At 37.5% G+C, this 23036-nt stretch overlaps 2 protein-coding genes across 9 annotated transcripts; one reads left to right on the forward strand and one right to left on the reverse strand.

Annotated features, from left to right (window-relative positions):
- The first annotated feature begins 1438 nt into the window (after positions 1-1438).
- Positions 1439-14127, forward strand: Mettl5 (methyltransferase 5, N6-adenosine). Of its 8 annotated transcripts, none has more exons than XM_071619095.1 (8): positions 1443-1918; positions 2420-2542; positions 6544-6658; positions 7453-7634; positions 9028-9110; positions 11596-11647; positions 13238-13287; positions 13869-14127. In XM_071619095.1, the coding sequence occupies exons 3-8, from the start codon at positions 6549-6551 to the stop codon at positions 13905-13907; spliced, it is 516 nt and encodes a 171-aa protein (XP_071475196.1). In that variant the 5' UTR covers positions 1443-1918; positions 2420-2542; positions 6544-6548; the 3' UTR covers positions 13908-14127. The 8 variants fall into 8 exon arrangements, with proteins under 8 accessions (XP_071475195.1, XP_071475196.1, XP_071475198.1 ...); XM_071619097.1 differs by having other exon boundaries at positions 2441-2542; XM_071619094.1 differs by lacking the exon at positions 6544-6658 and having other exon boundaries at positions 1439-1918; positions 2351-2542.
- Ssb (small RNA binding exonuclease protection factor La) lies at positions 13991-22834 on the reverse strand. The gene is made up of 12 exons (XM_027946099.2): positions 22726-22834; positions 21142-21216; positions 18268-18371; positions 17907-18081; positions 17217-17324; positions 17016-17116; positions 15926-15997; positions 15638-15680; positions 15050-15190; positions 14560-14746; positions 14312-14440; positions 13991-14079 (listed from the first exon to the last, which is right to left on the reverse strand). Exons 2-12 carry the CDS (start codon positions 21205-21207, stop codon positions 13991-13993), a joined length of 1215 nt encoding a protein of 404 aa, XP_027801900.1. The 5' UTR covers positions 21208-21216; positions 22726-22834.
- Between the last annotated feature and the right edge of the window lie 202 nt (positions 22835-23036).

Below are 23036 nucleotides of genomic sequence, written 5' to 3' on the forward strand. Positions count from 1 at the left end.
AAACTGTTTTAGCTATTTCAGATCTCTTAAGGATTCCATATAAATTTTGGGACAAATGTTTCCATTTCTAAAAAAAAAAAAAAAAAAATGGGATTTTGATAGGGATTGTGTCGAATCTGTTCTTTGGGTTGTAATGGCCTCTTAATATTCTCTTCCAATTCATAAATATGGGATATCTTTCCATTTATTCATGTCTTCTTCTTCTTTTTTTTTGGCAATGTTTTATAGATTTTAGTGCACAAGTCTTTCACTTCCTTGGCTAAACTTATACCTAAGTATTTTATTCTTTTTGAAGCTATTGTAAATAGAATTGTTTTCTTACTTCTCAGATTGCTAAATGCTAATGAGTAGAAACATAACCAGTTTTTGTTTTGGATCCTGCAAATTTGATAATTTAATTAATTTGATCGATTCTAAAAGTTGTGTGCCTGTATAATCTTTAGCATTTACTAGAGTTGGCTTTTTTTTTTTAAGGAAACACAATTTTATTTGAAAGCATGACTGACAAACTATGTTTTTTTCAGTTTTGCTATTTGACAGGCATTTTCTGAAAAGTGGAATAAATACAACTGTCACTTCATGAAAAACACTAGACTGTATTTTTTGCCAATGAAAAAAAAACCTCAAGCTGTATTAATGTTTTGGAAAACATATCTTCCATCTTGAGTTTAACAGTCTTCCCTCTATTTAAAGCCTTTTCTGGGGGAGATCAGTATTGATATTAATAAATGTGATTTTCTGAAACATGATGGAATACTTTCAAAATTCAGTGAACCAATTTTTTTCCCAAATGACTAATACATGATATTACAAATCATGTATGAGTAAAACATTTATTCAAAGACCAAGACAGACTAAGGGATTGCAATGTAACAATATGATAAGTTATTGATTCATTGGTGTAGTTTAAGATTCTAAATTGCAATTAACTTCCAAAAGAATTATAAGGTGCGGAGGGAGGGGGGGAAATGCAGGAGAGTAATACTGGCCAAATTATATTCTTATATTGTATGCATGTGCAGATATGTAACAACAAATCCCATCATTATGTATAACTATAATGCACCAATAAAAATGTGGAAAAAATAACAAATCAACCTGCATCTTTGGGATAAACAAAAGAAAAAAAGTGGGGGACCCATTACTTTTGAATATATGGCTAGCTTCAATTATCTCTTTCTCCACCACCATTCTATCAATAAACACCACCAAGAGCAAAAACAGTTAACATTTTATTGGGCGTTTGTTATATGACAAAGAACTTTGTGTACTGCCTTTATCTACTAAGAACTTTATATGTACGAACTCATTTAATCCTCATAATGTTGGGTGCAGAGCAGGCTGAACTGTGTTGTCTGAGAGGCAGGCTGAACAGATGTTGGCTGCAAGATAGCCCACGCACTCAACCCCCCCCCCCATCTGGTCCTTTATCACCTGTTTGCCTCAAGTCTGAACATTCAACCCCACTCAAGGCTGAACACTTAGCTCCCCCTTGGGCCAACAAGGCAGCTTGCAGACCCAGAGGCCCCATTAGATTTGGGCTATAAAAACTCCCTCCTGCCAGGCCCCCCTCTCTCTTGCTCTCTCTCTCTTGCTCTCTTTGTCTTTCTTGCGCGCGCTCTCTGTCTCTCTCTTGCTCTTGCTCTCTCCCTCTTCATCTCTCCTCTTCTCTTTTCTCTCTCTCTCTCTGTCTCTCTCTCCTTCTTTCCTTCTTTCTTTTCTCTTTGTTGCACTGCTGCAATAAAGATCTTTTGGTTGCTCCGAATGTTGTGGTCACTTTCCTTTCAGTGGTGCCGAAACCCGAGAGAGGGTTAAAACCCACTTTTGGGTCCCTCTTCCTTCGGAAGTGCCACTCACCGGATGGCCTGAACCCATTTTCTCGATCGCCAGAACTCCATCCACCACCCGCCTTCAATTGGTGAGTTTCCCCTTCCTGGAGTCCTAAACCCAATGGTGGTGTCAGGAGGATTTGACCATTGATTGTCCGGCAAACCTCTTTGCCCACCTGCAGGGAGGAAAACACCCCACCACAGCCTTTAAGGCTATGGTGGCCCTCAGGGACTCCTTCCTAGGGCAGAATAGACTCCTGGGTTTGAAATTATTCCCTTCCCTTCCCAGCTGGTAGTTTACCAGCATAGGCTTTGTAGGTCTTCCTCAAAGGACTCTGTAACCTCCAGGACACATAACAGAGAACTGAACATCACAGTCCATCCAGACCTTCATGGTCTCGGTGGCTCTCCTAAAATCCTAGTCCTCACATCTTCAAGACTCAGCCACCAGAGAGATGCTTACCCTCCCCTTCCTCTCTCTTCCTCTGTCTCTCTCTTTCCCCTCTTTCTGGCCCTGGGAGTCTCCGGCCTCTCAGGAGGGGTCCGGAAAAGCCTTGGCCAAGGTCTCCCATGGGCTCCGGCTCCCACAGCTCTGGCTCCGGCTCCCACAGCTCTGGCTCCGGCTCCCACAGCTCTGGCTCCGGCCAGGACGAGAGCTTCGCCTGTCAGGATTCGGTGACGACAAATCTCTGCAGCTCGAACCTGCCACTAAGGTACTCCTGATTTTTGGCTCTAGCGGGGACGCCCCTTTTGCCAATAAATCAGTTTCCCCTACAATGCCTCTTGGATAACCTCAAAACCCTCTCCTTGACACCAGACATCAAACCCCCAAAATTGATCAAATATAGCACCCAGGCCTGGCCCACTTATCCCTTAGACAACCAAAGCAGAGGGCCCCCCTTTTGGGTCCCTGGATCCCTCCATTCTAAGGGATCTCTACAATTACTGTGAGCATTCGAAAAAATGGGTAAAAAGCTGCTATATCAAAGCTTTCTTCTTGCTTGTGCTCTCTGCACCTCTTGCAGACCTCTGCAAAATTTTCTAGCTTGCAAACCAACACCCACAACTACTGATCCCCAATCTCCTCCTCCGGACTCATCCACTACTTTTGACCCTACTGATGAATTTCCACCCTATCGCCGGGCTCAAATAGGTCCTCACCCTCAACCTTCTGCCCCAGCCCCTCCACTGTCTCCCCCACCTGAACAACCTGACTTCTCCTCTACACTCACTAGATCAAAAACCTAAACAACCACCTTTCCTCAAACCATTGCCTCTTTTCTGAGGTAGCAGGTACTGAAGGAATCCCTTCACCCACTCACTCCTCTATTCTTCTGTCAGCGCCCACACCAGGTCCCACCAGGTCCCACCAGGTCCTCTTACCAGCTAACCCAAAGTTCAAACAAGCTGAGGAGAGCCCTTGGACCCCTATCAGAGATCTGGTGAAAATGGCCTTTAAAGTTGCTTTGTCATCACTGAAAATAGGTTACTAAGAATTATCCCTTATAGGCTTTTTGGGACATACAGTACACATATGGAGCACAGCTTCTCATTCCTCTGGTTGTACAAGGTTCAGGGTCACTCCACTAGCGGGGCAACCCTTTTATTTAAGCACTGGATCTGAGAATCCCAGCTCCATCCAATGTCCTCTCCATTGTCCCCTTTCTATTATCCCCTCCCTTTCGATTGTCCCTATTCTGTTAGAATTTAGATATGTTCCTTTCTTCTCCTATATTTAGAGAAACTCTAATAATGTTGGTGGTGTAGCTCAGTGGTAGATCGCTTGCCTAGCAAGTGCAAGGCTCTGAGTTGAACCCGAGCACACACTACTAACACCACCAGTAAAGCCTTTCCCCAAACTTGCTAAGCGTCAGCCATTTTCACTCTCCTTTTCATGGGTGCACTTTTTAAGAACTGTTCACCTTTACAACTTCTACTTCCTAACTTCCATTCTCTTCACAATCCACTACAACGTGGTTTCTGCTCCTTCTGTGAGACACCTGACCTCTTTCCTGCAAAAGATACCACGACCTTATTCCTTCATTTAAACTTTCTTTGGCTTCTATGACATCACCACTCCTGTGATGGTTGAGATAAGTGACACAGGTGACCTAAAAAGAGGGAAACGCTGCAATAAAGTAGGACATGTGAATGGCGAAGGAAGCAACGGAAGTGGAGACTGCCGCTTTTTGAGAGGGAGCTTGGGAGAAAACAAGCAAAAGGGTCACACTGGACCACAAAGTAACTATGACTTTTACCCTCTGTCCTGCTTCACTTTCACCCTCTTTCCACATCCTTAGAGGCTGGTAGGTACTCAAGGCAAAGCCTGAGGGTTCTGAGCACACGACAGAGGCGAGGGCTGACTAGCGATCTGTGAATTGAGGTGGTTCTTCGGTTCTCCCGAGGCCGAAGAGGCCGGGTCGCCAGCGGAACCCCAACGATGGGCAGAGATTGCAACCCGACGCCGGATGACGGAGGCGTGCGCGTGTGCGTGGTGTCGCTTCCGGCGCCGTTCGCTTCCCGAGGTGCTGGGACGCTGCTGCATCAGGCATCTTGCACGCGCGCTCCCGCTATCGCCACCGGCTCCCAGAGGCTGGAGGACGGCGCGCGACACCCGGGAGGCGGGTCGGAGGCTGGCCCTATGTCCCGCGTTTCCTGCCCCGCCCTCAGCTTGTGACTCTGAGAAAGTGTGAGGCGGGGGGAAAGATCCGGGTTAGATAGATTTCCCTGCAATACTGGTGTGGTTGAACCCTGTAAGTCCACATGTAAGGGGGGGGGGGGGCGGGAAATGAAGAAATTAAGGCTCAAGGAACTAGAGAGTCGCCTGCAACAAGTGGATGGATTCGAAAAGCCTAAGCTACTTCTAGAACAGTATCCGACCAGGCCGCACATTGCAGGTAGGGCGGCTGGTTCACCATGCCCTAGCTTCTGGGGTTAGCCTTATATGCTTACTCCTTGATGAAAAAAAGAAACGTAATTTGGTTAGGGACTGTCTGGAGAAATTCCGCTTTAAGATCGCGTATCGCTTTAGAGAGGCCTTTACACCGCAGTTAAAGACAGTCTCCTGCCGGTCCCAACACACACACACTTTTTTCCTGTTTGGTTTTCTGCGTACTTCTTAACACTGTTTGTTTCTCCCATAAAGGAATTTGTTAGTCTTATCCACCACCACCCCCCCCCCCCGAATTCCCAGTGCCTAAAAAAGTTTCTGTACTAGTTAGGAGCTCAGTAAATATTTGCTAAGTAAGGATCATTTTCCTCTTAGAATGAATTGTCAGTGATTAGAATTGCAAGATTCTGATGCAATCCTCTGCCCTACAAATGAATACTAGAGTTGGTAGTGGAAGGACTTGAATTTAGCAAAATCAGAGTATGGCTGTATAAAGAGATGAGGACACGTTTTAGTTTTAACACATTACTCGAGAATTAGCACTGTTTCTTGATGCCAGCAATTGACATAGAGTACAGGAGGGAATATAGAAAGATCCATATTTAATAAATATAATAAAGTGGTGGGGAAACCTTAGGAAAATTAATTTCCTGGGAACACTTGCAAGGGGGACTATTTTCCAGTTCCAAAATAGTTGTTTCTAAGCTGCCAATGAGAAGGATAAAGAATATATACATACCTGCAGTTAACTCTAAGATGTTGGCGTAGTCCCAACCAAAAATCCACACAAAACTTTTGTGAAAAACTGGGGAATGAAATTGACCAAATTTCTTCATTTTGTGCATGTAAATATGTCAAAATGAATCCCACTATTATGTAAAATTATAATATGCCAATACAAATTAATTTAAACTGTGTCTAGGTTAAGATCAGTTTTCTCAGTTTATAATGACTTCTTATAGTCTTCTGTAGGGTTTTAGGTTTTTTTGTGAAATACAATTTTTTAAAAATAAGTTATTTCATACTTAGTTTGTAGCATGCACACAGGTGTGCTTCTTTTCAGATACCAGCGTCAAAATAATCACACCCACATCAGTAATTACACATTCAGTCTGAAATAGCCCTATAATTGTGTTTTTAATAAAATCTCTGGAACCTCAGCCATTAGGGATTGCCAGTAGCCTTTGCTGAGGTCAGATATCCACAGAGAGATATAAGTGGTATTATTCATGCTTAACCTACACACACATATACACACACACATATATATATATAGGATGTAGGAGATTATGATACCTGAGTTCTAATGACAAACTTTACAAAAAAGTTCTGTGCCCCTTTAATGCTAATGCTTGTTTGATATTACTGGTTCCTAGACTTGTAGTCTTCCCACATTAGTAAACTTTTAAAGCTGACTGATACAGGGCTGCCAAACTTACATTTTGACAAGGAAGGATATTTATAACCCTATTTACTTGTACTATTCTTTTATATAAACTACTTCAGCATCAAAGAAAAAACTAATAGATACACATACACACACAGAACAATGTTTTGAATAGGTGGCTGAGGAAAAATAAAGCATTTTGACTTTATTTTTCTCATTTTACTTGAGATACTAGTGACAGTTTTGTCATTCTTGGCATTGTCACCAGAGACAGTTTTTTGGGTTCCTCTAATAGGTGTTATCCTCCTTTGTGGTGCTTTTTACTACATACCAAGTAATCTTTTTTTTTTTTTAATAACATGGTACACTGGTTTGTATAAATTAAATATTAGTCATACCCTACTTATTCCCTAATATGTTTTAAAATTGTTCTTTAGCATGTATGCTTTATACAATACATAACACATATGATGACATTGAAAATAAAGTGGTTGCAGACCTAGGATGTGGTTGTGGAGTGCTTAGCATCGGAACTGCAATGTTAGGAGCAGGGTAAGTGATCCAACTTATACTATTTGGGTATGGGGCAGCCTTAATAAGTGTAAATAGGATGAACTGAATTATATTCATGGGACTCTAAACAATGAGATGGGGGACCAGTAATCTAATACTGAGTATATTTTGAATGTACAGAATTATCAAAAACTATATATATTTATGTAAATAAAAGATAGGCAGTATGGTTGAATCCCAGAGGCTCAGGAGGCTAAGACAGGAGGATTGCAAGTTCAATGCCAGCCTCAGCAATTTAGTGAGGTCCTCAGCAACTTAGACCCTGTCTCAAAATTCTAAAAAGGGCTGGGGATGTGTCTCAGTGGTTGAGCATCCTGTCTTCAATCCCCAGTACCAAAAAATAAATAAATAAAAAGTATAACAGCAAACTTTGGATTGTGCAGAGGGGAGGGGAAAGGGTATGGGGTTAGGGAGGACGGTGGAGTGAGATGGACATTATTATCCTATATATATGTATGATTATGCTACCTCTGTGACTCTGCACCATGTTCAGCCAGAGGAAGGAGAAGTTGTGCTTCATTTGTGTACAGTGTGTCAAAATGCATTCTTCTATCACGTATAACTAATTAGAATAATTTTTTTTAAAAGTATAAGAGCAGCAGTCCCTTTTATATACATCTGAGTTTCCAACCCTGGCTGCATTGGGAAATCATGTTGTTGAAAAGCTACACCCATTCTTAACTTTTGTCAACTGAGTTAAAAAGCATAAGTAAAAACTTTTTGTTTTGTTTTGGGAGATGTAAGATGCCACTCTTTGTGTTTTGCACTTATAGATTGTGTGTTGGATTTGACATAGATGAAGATGCATTGGAAATATTTAATAGGAATGTGGAAGAGTTTGAGTTAACAAATGTGGATATAATTCAATGTGATGTATGCTCATTATCCAACAGAATGTCTAAGTCTTTTGATACAGTAATAATGAATCCTCCGTTTGGGACCAAAAATAATAAAGGTTAGTAACAAGAATTAGATGTACTAGTGTATTCATAGGAAAGCAAGTTTTAAAGAACATTTTACTATTAACTGGATTAAGTGATTTTATCATTGATCATTAAATAAACCAATCTTCTACCTGTATAGGTATTATAACTTAAATTTCAGTTTACTTAGGAATTGAATTTTTAATCTTTATTTTTACAAATTTGTATTAAGTAAATTTTCATCATTTATGATTAATATTTGGGATGATTTGTCTGGCCCTTATAAATGATTACGAAACTTATAAAGGATTTTGTACTTTTTGAATCTGCCTTTTTTTTTTTTTCAGGGGTAGTGCTGGGAATTGATCACAAAACTTCACCAATGCTAAACACACATTCTGGTGTTGTTTTTTTTAATGTGTATTTTTTAGTTGTAGTTGGACAAATACCTTTATTTTATTTATTTATTTCTATGTGGTTGAGAATCGAACCCAGTGCTCTACTGCTGAGCCACAACCCCAGCCCTAAACACACATTCTTATCACTGAGCTATAACCCCAGCCACTCAAACCTGTTTTTTTTTCTTTTTAATATATTTTTTTTTAGTTGTTAATAAAGACCTTTTTAAATTTATTTACATGCGGTGCTGAGAATCAAATCCAGTGCCTCACACATGCCAGGCAAGTGCGCTACTGCTGAGCCATAGCCCCAGCACTCAAACCTGGCTTTTTTTTTTTTTTAATATGCATTATCTCAAACACATGTGGATTAACTCACAGTTTCTGTAGGTGAGAAGATCAGGCACAGTTTATATTGTCTACTTCAAAATCTTTTTTTTTTTTTAAGAGAGAGAGAATTTTTTAATATTTATTTTTTAGTTTTCGGCGGACACAACATCTTTGTATCTTGGTGCTGAGGATCGAACTCGGGCCACATGCATGCCAGGCGAGTGTGCTACCGTTTGAGCCACATCCCCAGCCCTCAAACCTGTTTTTAATGTTTAAACACACATGAATGTTTCAGAATGTGCTCATTGGTAACAGTGACTCACTGTAGCTATTAATTTTGTGTGTACTTTGAGCAAGGAGGGTAGGAAATCAATAAGAGAAGGAAAACACATGCATACTTTAAAAAGTACCCCTACCCTACCAAGATGATTGTGGATTTTGACTCATTAGAATGGGATATAATATTACAATTTTACTTTAGCTTTATTTTTTAGCCAAGACAATATAATTCTGGTTTTATTTTATCAACTTTAACAAAATATTCTGATATTTATTTGTACCCTGACTTGATGCAGAAAGAATTTGAAGTGCCTGTTTTGGAGTTTAGGAAAAAGTTTCTAAATTCTATTTGTCTAATCTTCTGCTTTGATAAAAGGTACAAAATGTAAATGAGTTTTTTTTTTTTTTCTTTTCATAGGAACAGATATGGCTTTTCTAAAGACTGCTTTGGAAATGGCAAGAACAGCAGTATATTCTTTACACAAATCTTCAACTAGAGAGGTAAGTTCACATCACCATGATATTTTAGGTCATTTTTTAAAAAATTGTGTTTTAAGGACTTGCTGTGGATGCTAAATTACCACAGTGCCTGTTTCTCCTGACCTTTTGACATTTAGCTCTTAGTAACTAAATTTTCCCTTTAATTAGCTATTATTTATGACTACCTTCTTTCATCAAAGATTTGTTCAAACAGGACTGTTACTAGCAAAGGTACTACAATTCAGGAGTAGAGAAGTATGGTATAACTAGGATTACCATATGTTCTGGTTTGCCTGGGTAAGTTCTGGTTGATTAATGCCTCTTCTCCCAGTGTCACTGTGGGGACTCATGTAGTTAAAAGAGAAGTATGGTATAACTAGTTTCAAAAATGGTAAGCCTCAAGCAAAAGAATTCTGAGTTCAGAAACCACATATTTCACCATTCTTTTTGCCAATACATAATGTGGGGGTGTGAAAGATGTATTACAGAAATTAGGGGGAGGGGCAGTACCTTTTTCCTTGTCAATATAACTTAGTGATTAAGAAAGAACTGAGGGGGGCTGGGGATGTGGCTCAAGCAGTAGCGTGCTCGCCTGGCATGCATGCGGCCCGGGTTTGATCCTCAGCACCACATACAAACAAAGATGTTGTATCCGCCAAAAACTAAAAAGTAAACATTAAAAAAAAAAAATTCTCTCTCTCACTCTCTTTAAAAAAAAAAAAAGAAAGAACTGAGGGGCTGCGATTGTGGCTCAGTTGTAGAGCGCTTGCCTGATGTGTGTGAGGCACTGGGTTCGATTCTCAGCACTACATATAAATAAATGAATAAAATAAAAAAGGTCTATCAACAACTGAAAAAATATATAAAAAAAGAAAAAACTGAGACTCTGGAACCAGATTGGACTGGATTCAAATCTAAGTTCTGCTGCATCTTAAGTATGTTTTTGGTAAAGCCACTTGATCTTGTTTTCTCAACTATGCTGACCTATACTCTTTGGTGTAAAGAACTCAGTATGCTATAATTGGTATAATTATGAACATTAAATGAGTTACTATTTACAAAGCACTTGCATATCTAATTGCTGTGTGTTGGCTGTTATTATTTAAATAGTTTCTATGAAGAGATTTTAAAATAGCCTTGTAGGAAAAATATTTTAGTCATGAACAGTGCATAAGAACCCAGTTGAAAATAAAAAATTCTAGAGACATGGTAATCTAATAACCCTTCTTTAAAAAATATTTATTTTTTAGTTGTAGTTGAACACAATGCCTTTATTTTATTTATTTTTACATGGTGCTGAGGATCGAACCCAGGGTCTTGCACATGTGCTCTACTGCTGAGTGACAACCCCAGCTCCCCCCATTTTCAAAAAAAAATTTTTTTTAGTTGTAAGATGTACACGATACCTTTATTTTATTTACTTAAAAAATATATTTTTTAATTTTATTTTTTATTTTTATGTGGTGCTGAGGGTCAAACCCAGGGTCTCACATGTGCTAGGCGAGTGCTCTACCACTGAGCCACAATCCCAGCCCCATACTTTTTTATTTTATGTGGTGCTAGAATCAAACTCACTGCCTCACTCATGCTTGGCGCACGTTCTACCACTGAGCCACAACCTTAGCCCATAATAACCTTTTTTAAAAGTACAGCATCCAACAGCCAAGCAGAAATACACTGCTGACAATGAACAGTGGTACATGTAAGCAGTCAACAGAATATATCATATCTACTGGTAAATCTCAATCAATATATGAAAGCAAATGCCAGTACATATTGTGTCCAGAAAAGCCTTAATTGAATAAAGCAGTTTTAAATAGTAAATTAGTAACTAAAAATTAATAATTCTTTGTGAAGTGGTTCAAGAATTTTAGACCTATAAAGCTCTAACACATCTGTTACAGTTCAAAACACTAACCTCAAGCAGCTTAGACCCTGCCTCTAAATAAAATGTAAAAAAGGGCTGGGTATGTTGCTCAGTGCTTCAGCATCCCTGCGTCCAATCCCAAGTACAAAAACAAAACAAAAAAACACTAGCCTCGTTAACAAATGAGGAAACTGAGGCACAGAATGAGCAATTTGCTCAGGGTTATATAGCTAGCAAGTACTAGTTCTGTAGTTTATATGCAAGCAGCCTGGTTCTAGAGACTATGCTCTGAACTACTATGCCATACTGCCACTGAATGCCCATGGACATGGACCTCTCTGCTGAATAGTTTCCAGGGTAAGTAGTTATATTGATGAGACAATGATGAGAAATCATGAGTGTATTATGTATTCTGATGCTTTTCTTAAAGTTTTTCACTTGAATTTATCTAATTTGGCTGATTGTTAAATATATTGAAATGACTTAATTACTGATTTTCAAAATATTCATCTAGTTGAAACTTTTCAGTCTAATTTCTAATGAAATTTTAAGCTTAAAATTTAATCTAATATTAATAACAAGCAGTTTTTAAAAACTTACTTAAAAATAAGCTCACATAAAAATGTTATTTATGTTTAGCATGTTCAAAAGAAAGCTGCAGAATGGAAAATCAAGATAGATATCATTGCAGGTAAGATGAATCTTAACCCTAATTATCCAAAAGGACCAACATGCAATAACCTAACCAAAATTTTTATTCAGGTGCTAAGGACATATACTATAGAATGTTTTTCAGTGTGTAAAAATATGAATGATTGGTAATTGATTTTGTTTGTCACAGTTTATCCATTTTACTGAAAATTTCTATTAGACCTCAGGTAATTTGTAACTCCAGGCCCAGACAGACTATATCATCCAGTGGGTAAAAACATGGGCTTGGAGTTGATAAAACCAATTTTTGAAATCCACTTGTGGAAATTGCCACCAGGTTGTTCCTAGTTAACTTTTTTTTTTTTTTTAATTTTCTAATTACATAGAGTAAGATAACATTGACCTTTTTCTTTCTGGTGGGAGATAGATTATAAACATCTATACCATCAGCTCATGCTTCTTTTTTTGGCAATACTGGGGCTTGAACCCAGTACCACAGAGCTACATCTCCATCCCTTTTTGAGAAAAGTTGCCAAGGAGGTTGGCTCAGCTGTTTTGATAACATTTTTCACTACATTGGGTGCAATGGTAGAGTTCTTGCCCAGCATCTGCAGAGCCCTTAGTTGGCTCCCCAGCACAAAATAAAAGTTCAGTGAAACATGTTTTTTACCTAATAATAAACTTACCATGAATTTGGTCCTGTGGTATTAAAATATCTAACTAGGTATGTTACTGTTTATAATTAGTAATGGAATAATTAAAAGATCATTCTTCCTACTATATTCGGTATTATTGTCCCTCATGAAGTTTTAAGATATTGCAATATAGAGCATTTTTGAAATAGTAACATATATTTACTTTTTTAGTTGTAGGTGGATACAATATATTTATTTTTATGTGGTGCTGAGGATCACTCAGTGCCTTACACATGTGAGGCAGGCGCTCTACCCCCAGCCCCTATGCCACAGTATTTTAATATACCATAGCATTGCTGCTCCACACCTGGTGTTCAGACCCTCAGCACTGACATCCCTGAAAGCTAAAGAAAATTTCAGGATCCACTGAGTTAGAATCTGCATTTCAATGAGATCCCCAAGTGCTTTGACTGCACATTAAAACTCAAAAGAGCGGACTCTAGGGTTAAAATGTGTTGGAAAATATGAAGGATAGGTAACTGATTCCCATCCTTCTAAAACAGATCAGTAGTAAAGAGTACAATTTAAATTATTTAGAATATGAAAAATATATGAGTACTTTAGAAATTAGTAGAAAAATATCAACTTATTGCCATTACTAAAATCTAGACAAGAAAACTTTGAATTAAGCATCATCATTATGAGATGACTTAAGTCATCTATAGATTACCACGAAACTATATTTATTTTCCACTTGTTATTTCTTTAACCTTTCCCCTTTAACATGAAATTGTGGTACAAATGGGTTACAACACCAGAAATGCCTTGGCCAGTTCGCCATGTCACTCTTGGGGAAATATCAATTCAGTACATGGAGAAGTTAAAGTAACGTGTCATTAGGCTTACCATCATTTGGAACTTTCTTAGTTTTGCTTATAGTTAAGGGTGGTAAATGTTTGGAAATGTTATGTTTATCCTTACCTGTTGTTTTTTAGAACTTCGATATGACCTGCCAGCACTATACAACTTTCATAAAAAGAAATCAGTAAGTCTCTTGATTCAGTCCTATCTACATACAGTATTGAAAAACTTTGAAGGGCTAGGAGTATAGCTCAGTGGCTCAATCAGATAGAGTGAATGCCTAGCATGCATGAGGCCCCGGCTTTGATCCCCAGCACTGCAAGAAGGAAAGATGATGGCTAGAAAGACCAACAGAGTGAAGGGAAAAACCTTTGTAGTAAGTAATTGTTTGCACTGTTATATAAGTTGCTTGGGTAAATACAGAAAGCCAGCCTAAGAAATAAATTAACTGTGGGAAGGGCCCATAACCAACAGCCAATACTCAAAAATTTTTAAGTTCTTTCTCAAACATTTTGTGGATACAAAAAGGAAAAATAACAAGTTTTTGTTCTTTTTTATATAGCATATATTTTATTAGTTTGTACTAATACATTTTCATATTACAAAGGCAATTGAGTGGAAGAATCTTCCATTTGATATTTGAATCCTCTGAACACAAACAGAACTATACATTTAAAAAAAACAAAAACAAAAAAAAAAAAACCCTCACTTTGATAACAAAAAAAAAAGACAAGTTAAACAACAAAAAAATTTTTCTTTTTACAGGTGGACATTGAAGTGGACCTAATTCGGTTTTCTTTTTAGAAGCCTCCAAAGACAAAAAGCAGCTTAAAACCTAACTACAATGAATTTAAAAAAAAAAAAAAAAAAAAAATGTATTTACTAAATTACTGGTCTCCGGCACCATTTTCTGTTTTCTGTTGCTTTGATGCAGGCTCTTCTTTGTCTGTCTCTTCTCTTGCTCTTTTCACTGTTCCTAAATAATTAAAAGAAATTTTTAATAAATTCAACTGCTCTGTTTTAATGCTGAGCATAATTATTAATAAAATGTCCTAGCCTATTTCATACTTGTAAAACAGCATGACTGAGTTACACCATAATTCAAAAATGTCACTCATACAGAAGTTAAAAACCACATCTCTGACAAGTAACTTGTCATAAAGTACACATTTCTCATGGAACTTCCAAAGGACTTAGAAAAAAATTACCTGCTGCACCATTTTCATCACGGTCATCATCACTATCAAATTTCGTTTTTTTGCCCTGAAACTGTACTTTTCCTTTAGACCCAGGCTGGGCAGCTTTATTACCCTTTCCTTTTCCTTTAAATCTGCGACCTGTAGAGGCATAATTGAGAACTTGGTAAAGAAAATAATTTAAGTCTGTTGTGTTTTTGAACACTGACTAAAATAAGTAAAATAACCAAACTGTTAAAGGAAATATCAGAATAAATAACCTTTCGACTTCCATTTGTTTAGGGATTCCTGTTGGTCCTCTATGATTTTTTTCAAAGCTGTTTTTTCCACCTCTCCTTCGAGTACTTCCCAAGTCACTTCTTTGTTCCTTAACTGTAGGTTACCATTGTTTGCATCTTTGGCTTTCTCCAGTGCTTCCTTGGCTTTTTCTTTAAAGAGAATAATTCCCTAACCAAGTACAGAAAATAAAAATCACACCCTTAGTTTGTTGTCCCCTAATTAAATTTTTTGTTCATACTTTTTCCTACCCTGTAATTCTTCTATGCCATTACTAATTCAATGAATTTTACTGAACCAAAAGCTATTCAGAAAAAAAATCAGATATAAATAACATCACTGATAGGAATAACAAAACAAAAAATAAATCATTTAAGTATTTTAATCAACACAATTTAAAAATTGTTTTCTATTAACTTTATCTTCTATGGACTTTAAAACTGAGCACCAAAAAGTATATAAATATTTCCAAACCTCTTTTGCTCCTCTGACAAAGTCTATCCATTTTATTTCACCGTGACTTGAAAAGAGGATGTGCAGATCTTCTCTACAGGTCTGATCATCTAAGTCACCTGAAAATTTCAGCAAACATCCAATCTTTTCTTCTAGAGATTTCTAAAGAAATACAAAAGGCAATCAAAAAAGTTTCTTACCCACATATCAGAAATGGCTCAAACCACTCTATGCCTACAACAGAAACCAAAATGCTATTTTAATGTAGTTTAAGTGTATTTTCCTTTGTTAGTCTTTAAAATTGCTTCTGATTTTAATTTAATTTCTTCTATAAGTGACATTTAACTGCGAACTATATAAATCCGATTATTAAACTCAGGACAGTAATTTTAGGTAATATTATTTCTATATCACTTTAATGATAACCAAAACATATTTTCTTTAAAAAAAGCCTCAGACATGGTGGGTTACTCAGTAGCAGAGCATGAGCTTAGATTGTGCAATGTCCTGGGTTAAATCCCCAGCACCACACACATATACACAGTTTTCAAGACTTTTAAAAGTTATTCTTACTAGTAGATATATTAAATATCAGTACTATACACTTACCATTTCAGCATCTTCTGCTAACTTTTGTTTTTCTTCTTGCTCTCTACAAATAAACATGATTTAATTATAATTTTCCCACCCACTATAATAAGAAAATTAAAAATAAATAACCTAATCATGACCACTAAGCTACTTGATTACCAAAGCCGGTCCTTAGGTTTTTCTGATTATCCAATGCTAGACTACAATGTAATATGGCCTCCAATATAATAAGACACCTTAAACTGTGTTTCAAGCCTATTTTAAAGCTTTAAGTAATTCAGATATGTCATACTTCAACATACTTACTGTTTAGCTCTTAACTTAGCTTCTACTTTATTTTGCTTTCTTTCTTCATTTTTTTTTGCAAAGTAATCTTCCCTAAAGAACATAACACAAAGACTAAGTTCATGAGAACAAAGGTAAGACTGTAAATTATTTTGAATGACTTAAGACATGGCACAGCAAGGAATATCACATTTTCTATCAAGGTAATCATCTAAAAATTCAAAATATGTACAGGAAGGTTTTTTTCTTTTAATAACAGCTTTACTATGATAAAATTCACCCTTTTAAAGTGTACCTTCAATGATTTAGTAGCATACTCAGAATTCTACAACCATCACTAATTTTAGACATTTCATGACTCCCAAAGAAACCCAATATCCCACTCTTGTGTTGATTTTCACTTATCCCTCCATGAATAGAAAAAAAGATCAGAAGTCATGTAAATAATGTTTCACAGTTTTCTGTAGTGTTAATTTCACAAAAGGCGAAAAACCTGAAATCCCAGTATCCCCAAACACCACCCAGCAATTATGAAAATCATGTTAAAAATTTAATTTTGACTATGTAACACTGATAGTATGCTTTATCACAGTGGATCTCAGTCAATCAGGTTTAACACCAGCATTTAGAAGACTATGTAATGCAAAAGTAAGGCACTATGGCCCTACAACTTTATCATGAAAATGCCCTGGTTCATCCTCATTTTAAAGACATGCGCACATACACAAGAACGTGATTCAAGTCTCTATCCTTTGTTCCTTATAAAAACATTTTTATACAAACTATTAAATATAAGAACAGTGATTTACTCTTCACCCACACAAAAAGTCCAACTTTAGTATTCAGCCTGATTATAAATTATAGATGCAAAGTAAGTACTAAAAGTTAACTTTCCTTATTAGTTTCTAATAATGAAAAGGTACTAATAAACACTGTCTTATACTCTGAAAGGACTAGTGTACTTCTCACTGAAAAAAATTTAGGCATTTCTCAAAGTATTCCCAAGAATACCAAATATTAACTGGGGACTTTAGTTATGATCCTTATCCCAGTTTGTCAATCAATTCTAAATAACCGAGAAGCCAGAAGAAAAAAGAGTGAAATTACGTACTTAAAAAGTATTAACAGATCTGTGTCTTTGTACTTTTGTCCAGGGGTCTCTACAAACTTCTTAGCAGAGTCAATGCTATCAAACACAGCAAATATTGATCCCTAAAAAAAAAAAAAAAAAAAAGGGAAGAAAAGATTTCTTTTAAAGTTATGCCCCATATATTTACAACTAGAAGTCTTATCATCATACAATCAATCATACCTTAAAAGCTTTGTGCAATGTTCTTCTCATTTGAATATTCAGCACTTGACCTTTATCTTCTAGCCATTCTTTTATGTCATCAAGGGTTGCATCAGTTGGGAAGCCTTTCTGTGAAAAGTGAACAATTCCCCCCAAATTCTGATTGGTAATGAAGCAAGGATACACATTATCTCTTTCTCTTCCTGTCTCAATCATTTAACAGCCTTACTCAGTGCAATGAAAGTGATTCACCTGATATAGGTTTTAAGTTTGCAGAGGGAAAAAAAAAACAACCATTATTCATGTGTTAAGTACTGCTAAATTTCAATAATCGTACATTATACTTTATACTGTTCAAGCTACTTCTGTAACTTTCTGAAAATTTACAGAATAAAGTATTTAAAATCAATATACTAAAGAAAATTGCTGTAGATTTTAGGTGTTGACAAGTAAGAATAGTTGATGATATGCACTGGGCACTTAGAATATGTCAAAGATTTTATCGAATGTATGATTTTTTAATTTAACTCTCAATATTTCAATTAGGTAGAAAATATTATCCATATTTATGAAAATAAGGTGTAGAGAGAGGTTAAGAACACTGCCAAAGGACATACAGTAAGTGAGGCAACTGAATCTTGAGCCCTTATCCACACCACTGTTTTCTTCCTAAATAAATGTATTATATTAAATGCATTAAGACCCACTTACAATATAAACAGATCTGTTTTTTACATCATTTTTATACTCATCGGTCACTTCTGGGAGGGGTTTGCTTGGAGATCTTCTGATTTTAGTTTTGTCTTCACTGATTTCCATAAGTTCTGCCTTAGATTTGCTCAAAGCTTTCACTATTACATTAAAATCTGTTGTTAGGCGGTTTAACCTGAAGAATATATATATAACAACGTTAAGATTTAGTAGAAGCACTCATTACTAACAGAGAACCTAGATGACTTTTAAAAGGCATTAGGGCTGAGGGAACAGCTCAGTGATAGAGGGCTTGCCTAGCATGTAGGAGGCTCTAGGTTCAATCTCCAAAATGCAAACAAACCAAAAAGGGTTTTTTTACCTGTTGAATTTTATCATTATTTCCAAAGGTACCCAGCCTTCGTCCAATTTGATCTGTTCCTTTAAAAATTTGTCTCGTGGCAAATTGAAGTCTCCAAAATAATACTGTAAGATAATCATAATACACTTTAGATTTTGGAGCACTGTATAATACTTAATCCAACCCTGGAATTTTTTTTTAAACTACCATTATACTACCAACTTTCATTCTTTAAAAATGCATGTCATAACTTAAAAGAGGCAACAACCATTCTTCCTAAATTTACAATAATGAAATGTTTATAATACAAATTAATAAAAAAGAAAATTAAAGTATCAATTACTGGCTGGGGTTGTGGCTCAGTGGCAGAGTGCCTGCTTTGCATATGTGAGGCACTAGGCTGGATCCTCAGCACCACATAAAAATAAATAAAGGTATTATGTACACCTACAACTAAAAAAAAAAAATTATATATATATATTTATAAAAAAGGTGGGACACCCCTGGGTTTAATCCCTGGTACCAAACCAAACAACAACAAAAAAAATACCCAGTTATGGCTATTTGGAATGTCAAAAGTAGCATGAGAGAAAAAGTAGTTTAAGGTTCTTATAAACTAAGGGGAATGGTGGGGAAAAAAGTGAACAGCTATAGAAAAATAACAACATTAGAAAAATTACAAAAAGTGGGCTGGGGTTGTAGTTCAGTGGTAAAATGCTTGCCTAGCATGTGTGAGGCACTGGGTTCGATCCTCAGTACCACATAAAAATAAATAAAGTAAAATAAAGGTATTGTGTCCAACTACAACTAAAAAAAAAAAACCTTTAGTTGGGGCTGTGGCTCAGCAGTAGTGCACCTGCCTGCAAGTGTGAGGCACTATGTTCAATTCTCAGCACTGCGTATAAATAAATAAAATAAAGGTCTATCAACAACTAAAAAAAGAACCTTTAAAAATAAATAAATAAATGCATTGTGTCCATCTACAACTTAAAAAATTACAAAGAGTATATATGTCACATCATGTACACAAGAATGGAAAAAGTTAGACTCCATGTATGTAGACCTCAAAATACATTCTAGCAAGGTGTCTTGGCACACACTTGTAATCCCAGTGGCTTAGGAGGTGCTAAGCAGCTCACTGAGACCCTTCTCTAAATAAAAATACAAAATAGTGCTGGGGATGCAACTCAGTGGTTCAATTCCCAGTACCCCCCCAAAAAAAACAAAAAACACTCTACTGTCATGTATAAACAAAAAGAAAAGTACATATGTATTACAACATAAAAAAGCCAACCTCATTATAAAGCCAAGAAACAAAATGAAAAACAGATAGCACTTCCCCCCTAACAAACTGACTAAAATTCTCCCCCGCCCCCAACTGGATAAAATTCTAAAAAACCAAGAAAACCTAGCATTGGTCTAAACACAGAGAAATGATCACATAGGTAGAGATGTTAACTGGAAATATTAAAACTTTTTTAAAAATAGGAATTTTATCTTAACAGTAATCAGTAAGCATGTCTACTAAGATTCACATAAGAATATGCATGACAGGCACAATGGCACATGCCTTAATTCCAGCTAATGGGAAGACTGAGGCAGAAAGATTACAAATTAAAGTCCAGCCAGAGCAACACAAGAAAACTCTTCATCTCAAAAATCAAAATTTACAAAGGCTGGGATGTAGCTCAGTGGTACAGCATTTGCCTAGCCTGCATTGAGACCCTGGTTCAATCTACTGTGCCAAACAAAACAAAAAATCATAAAACTGTTAAAATTTAGAAAGATCCTACATATTAAGGAGGGGAAATGAATAATAAAATATTGACGGCATAAAAAAATTTATTCCCCCAAACACATCCCATGATTGGTGTGAGGAAAAGGAAGGAAATAAAAATTGTGTTAGTTATGTACCACACTGGTGGGGAATGTTTGAGAAATCTCTGTATTTTCATACAAACTGCTGTGAACTTAACATTGCTCTAAAGTCCATTAAAAAAATTATATTAGATAGGCAACAGTGGCACCCAGCTGTAATCCCAGCAGCTTGGGAGGCGAAGGCAGGGGAAGGCAAAAGCAGGATCGCAAGTTCAGAGCCAGCTTCTGCAATGGAAAGGCACTAAGCAACTCAGTGAGACCATATCTCTAAATAAAATACAAAATAAGGCCGGGATGTGTGGCTCAGTGGTCGAGTGCCCCTGAGTTCAATCCCCAGTCACCACAGCTCCCCATTACATTATTGGGAGTATGGAGCAAAGTATCAAAGGCTTTTTTTTTTTTTTTCAGTTGTAATGGGCTTTTATTTTATTTATTTATATGTGGTGCTGTGATTCGAACCCAGTGCTTCACACATGCTAGGCAAGCAATCTATCACTGAAGTACAAACCCAAACCCATATCAAAGGCTTTTAACCTTGGTTACTTAAAAAGGGTAAGATTACCACCCTATGAGGAGGATACTATTATTATCCCCAGTAAAAAATGGTTAAGTAGGGGCTGGGGATGTGGCTCAAGTGGTAGCACGCTCGCATGGTATGCGTGCGGCCCGGGTTCGATCCTCAGCACCACATACAAACAAAGATGTTGTGTCCGCCGATAACTAAAAATAAAAGATATTTAAAAAATTAAAAAAAAAAAAAAACAAAAACAAAAACAAAAAAAAAAAAAAATGGTTAAGTAACACCAGTCCATAATGTTACGTTTTGAAATTTTTGTAATTCTTGGGTTTCCTAACCTGGCTTCACCCAAATGAAACTGTATAATAATGTACATTCATCTAATTCTAAAAATCAAAGACAAGACATGTATTGAATTAAATATCCTTCTTGTTATTTTCAGGCCCTAAATTTCCCTTTAAGGAACTTATTTTTGCAGTTTAATAGCACAAGAATCATACCTCGATTTGATGACAGATTTTGGCTTCCAGGGCAGCCATTTTTTCATTATCACCGTTTTCAGCCATTGTGGCTATCTGTAAATTTTCCCAAATCAGCAGAAATGATTATTTCTTTTAACATAAAGCTTAAGACCAGAAATACTGTTTAAAAATTAATATGCCATTGTTTTCTTAAAGTCAAGAATTTTCCAAGTTGACAGGTTCAATTTCTCTACTCAATTCTCAAATATCTGAACAAAGCTATACTTTGGAATAAGAGATGGAACATTCCCAACCATTAATGACTTTAAACAGATCAGTATACGCAGCTAATCTGTCAGTATATTACTATGGCTCTCCTTGCTATTTGATTGGTGTAGCTTCTTTTAAAATTAGCCATGGATGACTTATAAAAACGTTATCAGCAAGTTAGATATCATAACTTTACGGTAAAATTTTCAAATATTAAAATCGGGAGTTAGATTAGACACTATATTAAGAAATGTATGCAAATCTGAGAGCACTTTGCGGTGGGTGAAGAATGAGAGGTGGTGTCTAACAATTCACTAACATATTCGTTAACTTTACAATCAGTTTCCTGTTTCACATCCTGACATTATTACAGGGGGGGAAAAAGAAGGATGTGATGTGATTTGCTAGAAATCACAAACCAAGTCTTTTGACTTTACGTTGAATCTAGTAATGAGCTATTGATGATACACTTCTTGAAGACATCACCAAATACACTAAATTTGTTATTCAATAACCCGAGTACCCAATGAAAGATCACGCAATGGGAATATTTACGGCCCACTACAGAATTCACGCGATATTATGCCCTGGTTTGCATACCACCACCTACAATGGTCAAGTTACTAACATTACCGTGATCTAGGGCCTCTCAAAAAAGCAAACGATGAGATAAACGAACTTATTTAGTCCCTGCAAGGCTACTTTGGCCTACCCAATTGTGGAACTTCGTTTCATCAGATCTACTTTTCCAGAACATACAACTAGAACTGAGATACTACCCACGCTCTCCCATTTCACACAGAAGCAGCTCTGTTGGGAAGGAAGGAGGATCCTAAAGCCCAAGAGACACAGGTCGAGGCTACATCTGCGGCCCCAACTTCTTTGGCTTCCAGTCAGTCCCCACAGACTCCATGGAACCCTTTGGTGTTTTACCCAGCACCGACCTACCCAGAAATTTACAGAGGTGGCTGAAGCATCAGCCTTGGGCAGGACTGAGAACTGGTGGAGATAAGAAACCGAAAGAACGCAGGGAGGATGCGGGTAGCCTCTACTCAAAGACCTCACCAGAGTCGCGTCTCCCGGGAACACTGGCTCCCCTGGGCACGTGGGGAACCCCAGGCGCCCGCATTCCTCGCCCGGGCCGGCAGGGTAACCTAGTCGCGGCCCGCGCCCCCTCGACCCGTAGCACAGCACGCCGCCTCCGGCTGCGGCCCACGCGGCGCTCCGCCCGAACGTGCAGTAGGCGAGGTGTACATGCGTCCCGCGGGCGGCAGCAAGGAAGGAGGACGCGCCGTCGTGCATCACGCAATGCAGGTTCTTTTTTACCTTCCCATTAGCTATCGAAAAGCTCACCTTTAAGGTCCGGGCCCCGTAAGCGCGCCACAGGATCACTAACAACGACCGAACGTCTCCACTTCGCAGCGCCGCCGGCTGGCTCAAAGCGCTCAAAGATGGGAGCCGTCCCGGCAGCCCTTGCGGGCCGAGTGGGCGTGGCCTCGGGCGAGCTAGAGCCGTCGCTCTGAGCATGCGCTACTGTCACAGGCTCCCACGGCCCGCAAAGTCCCGCCCTCACTCCAAGGAGATTGGGATAAAACGTTCCGCAGGGTGTTGAGGGATAACTGGTAGTTCGTGTTGGGGTAAACGTTTAAATATTTATGGATGGC

The sequence above is a fragment of the Marmota flaviventris genome, chromosome 11 (genome assembly GCF_047511675.1).
Source record: "Marmota flaviventris isolate mMarFla1 chromosome 11, mMarFla1.hap1, whole genome shotgun sequence".
NCBI lineage: Eukaryota > Metazoa > Chordata > Mammalia > Rodentia > Sciuridae > Marmota > Marmota flaviventris.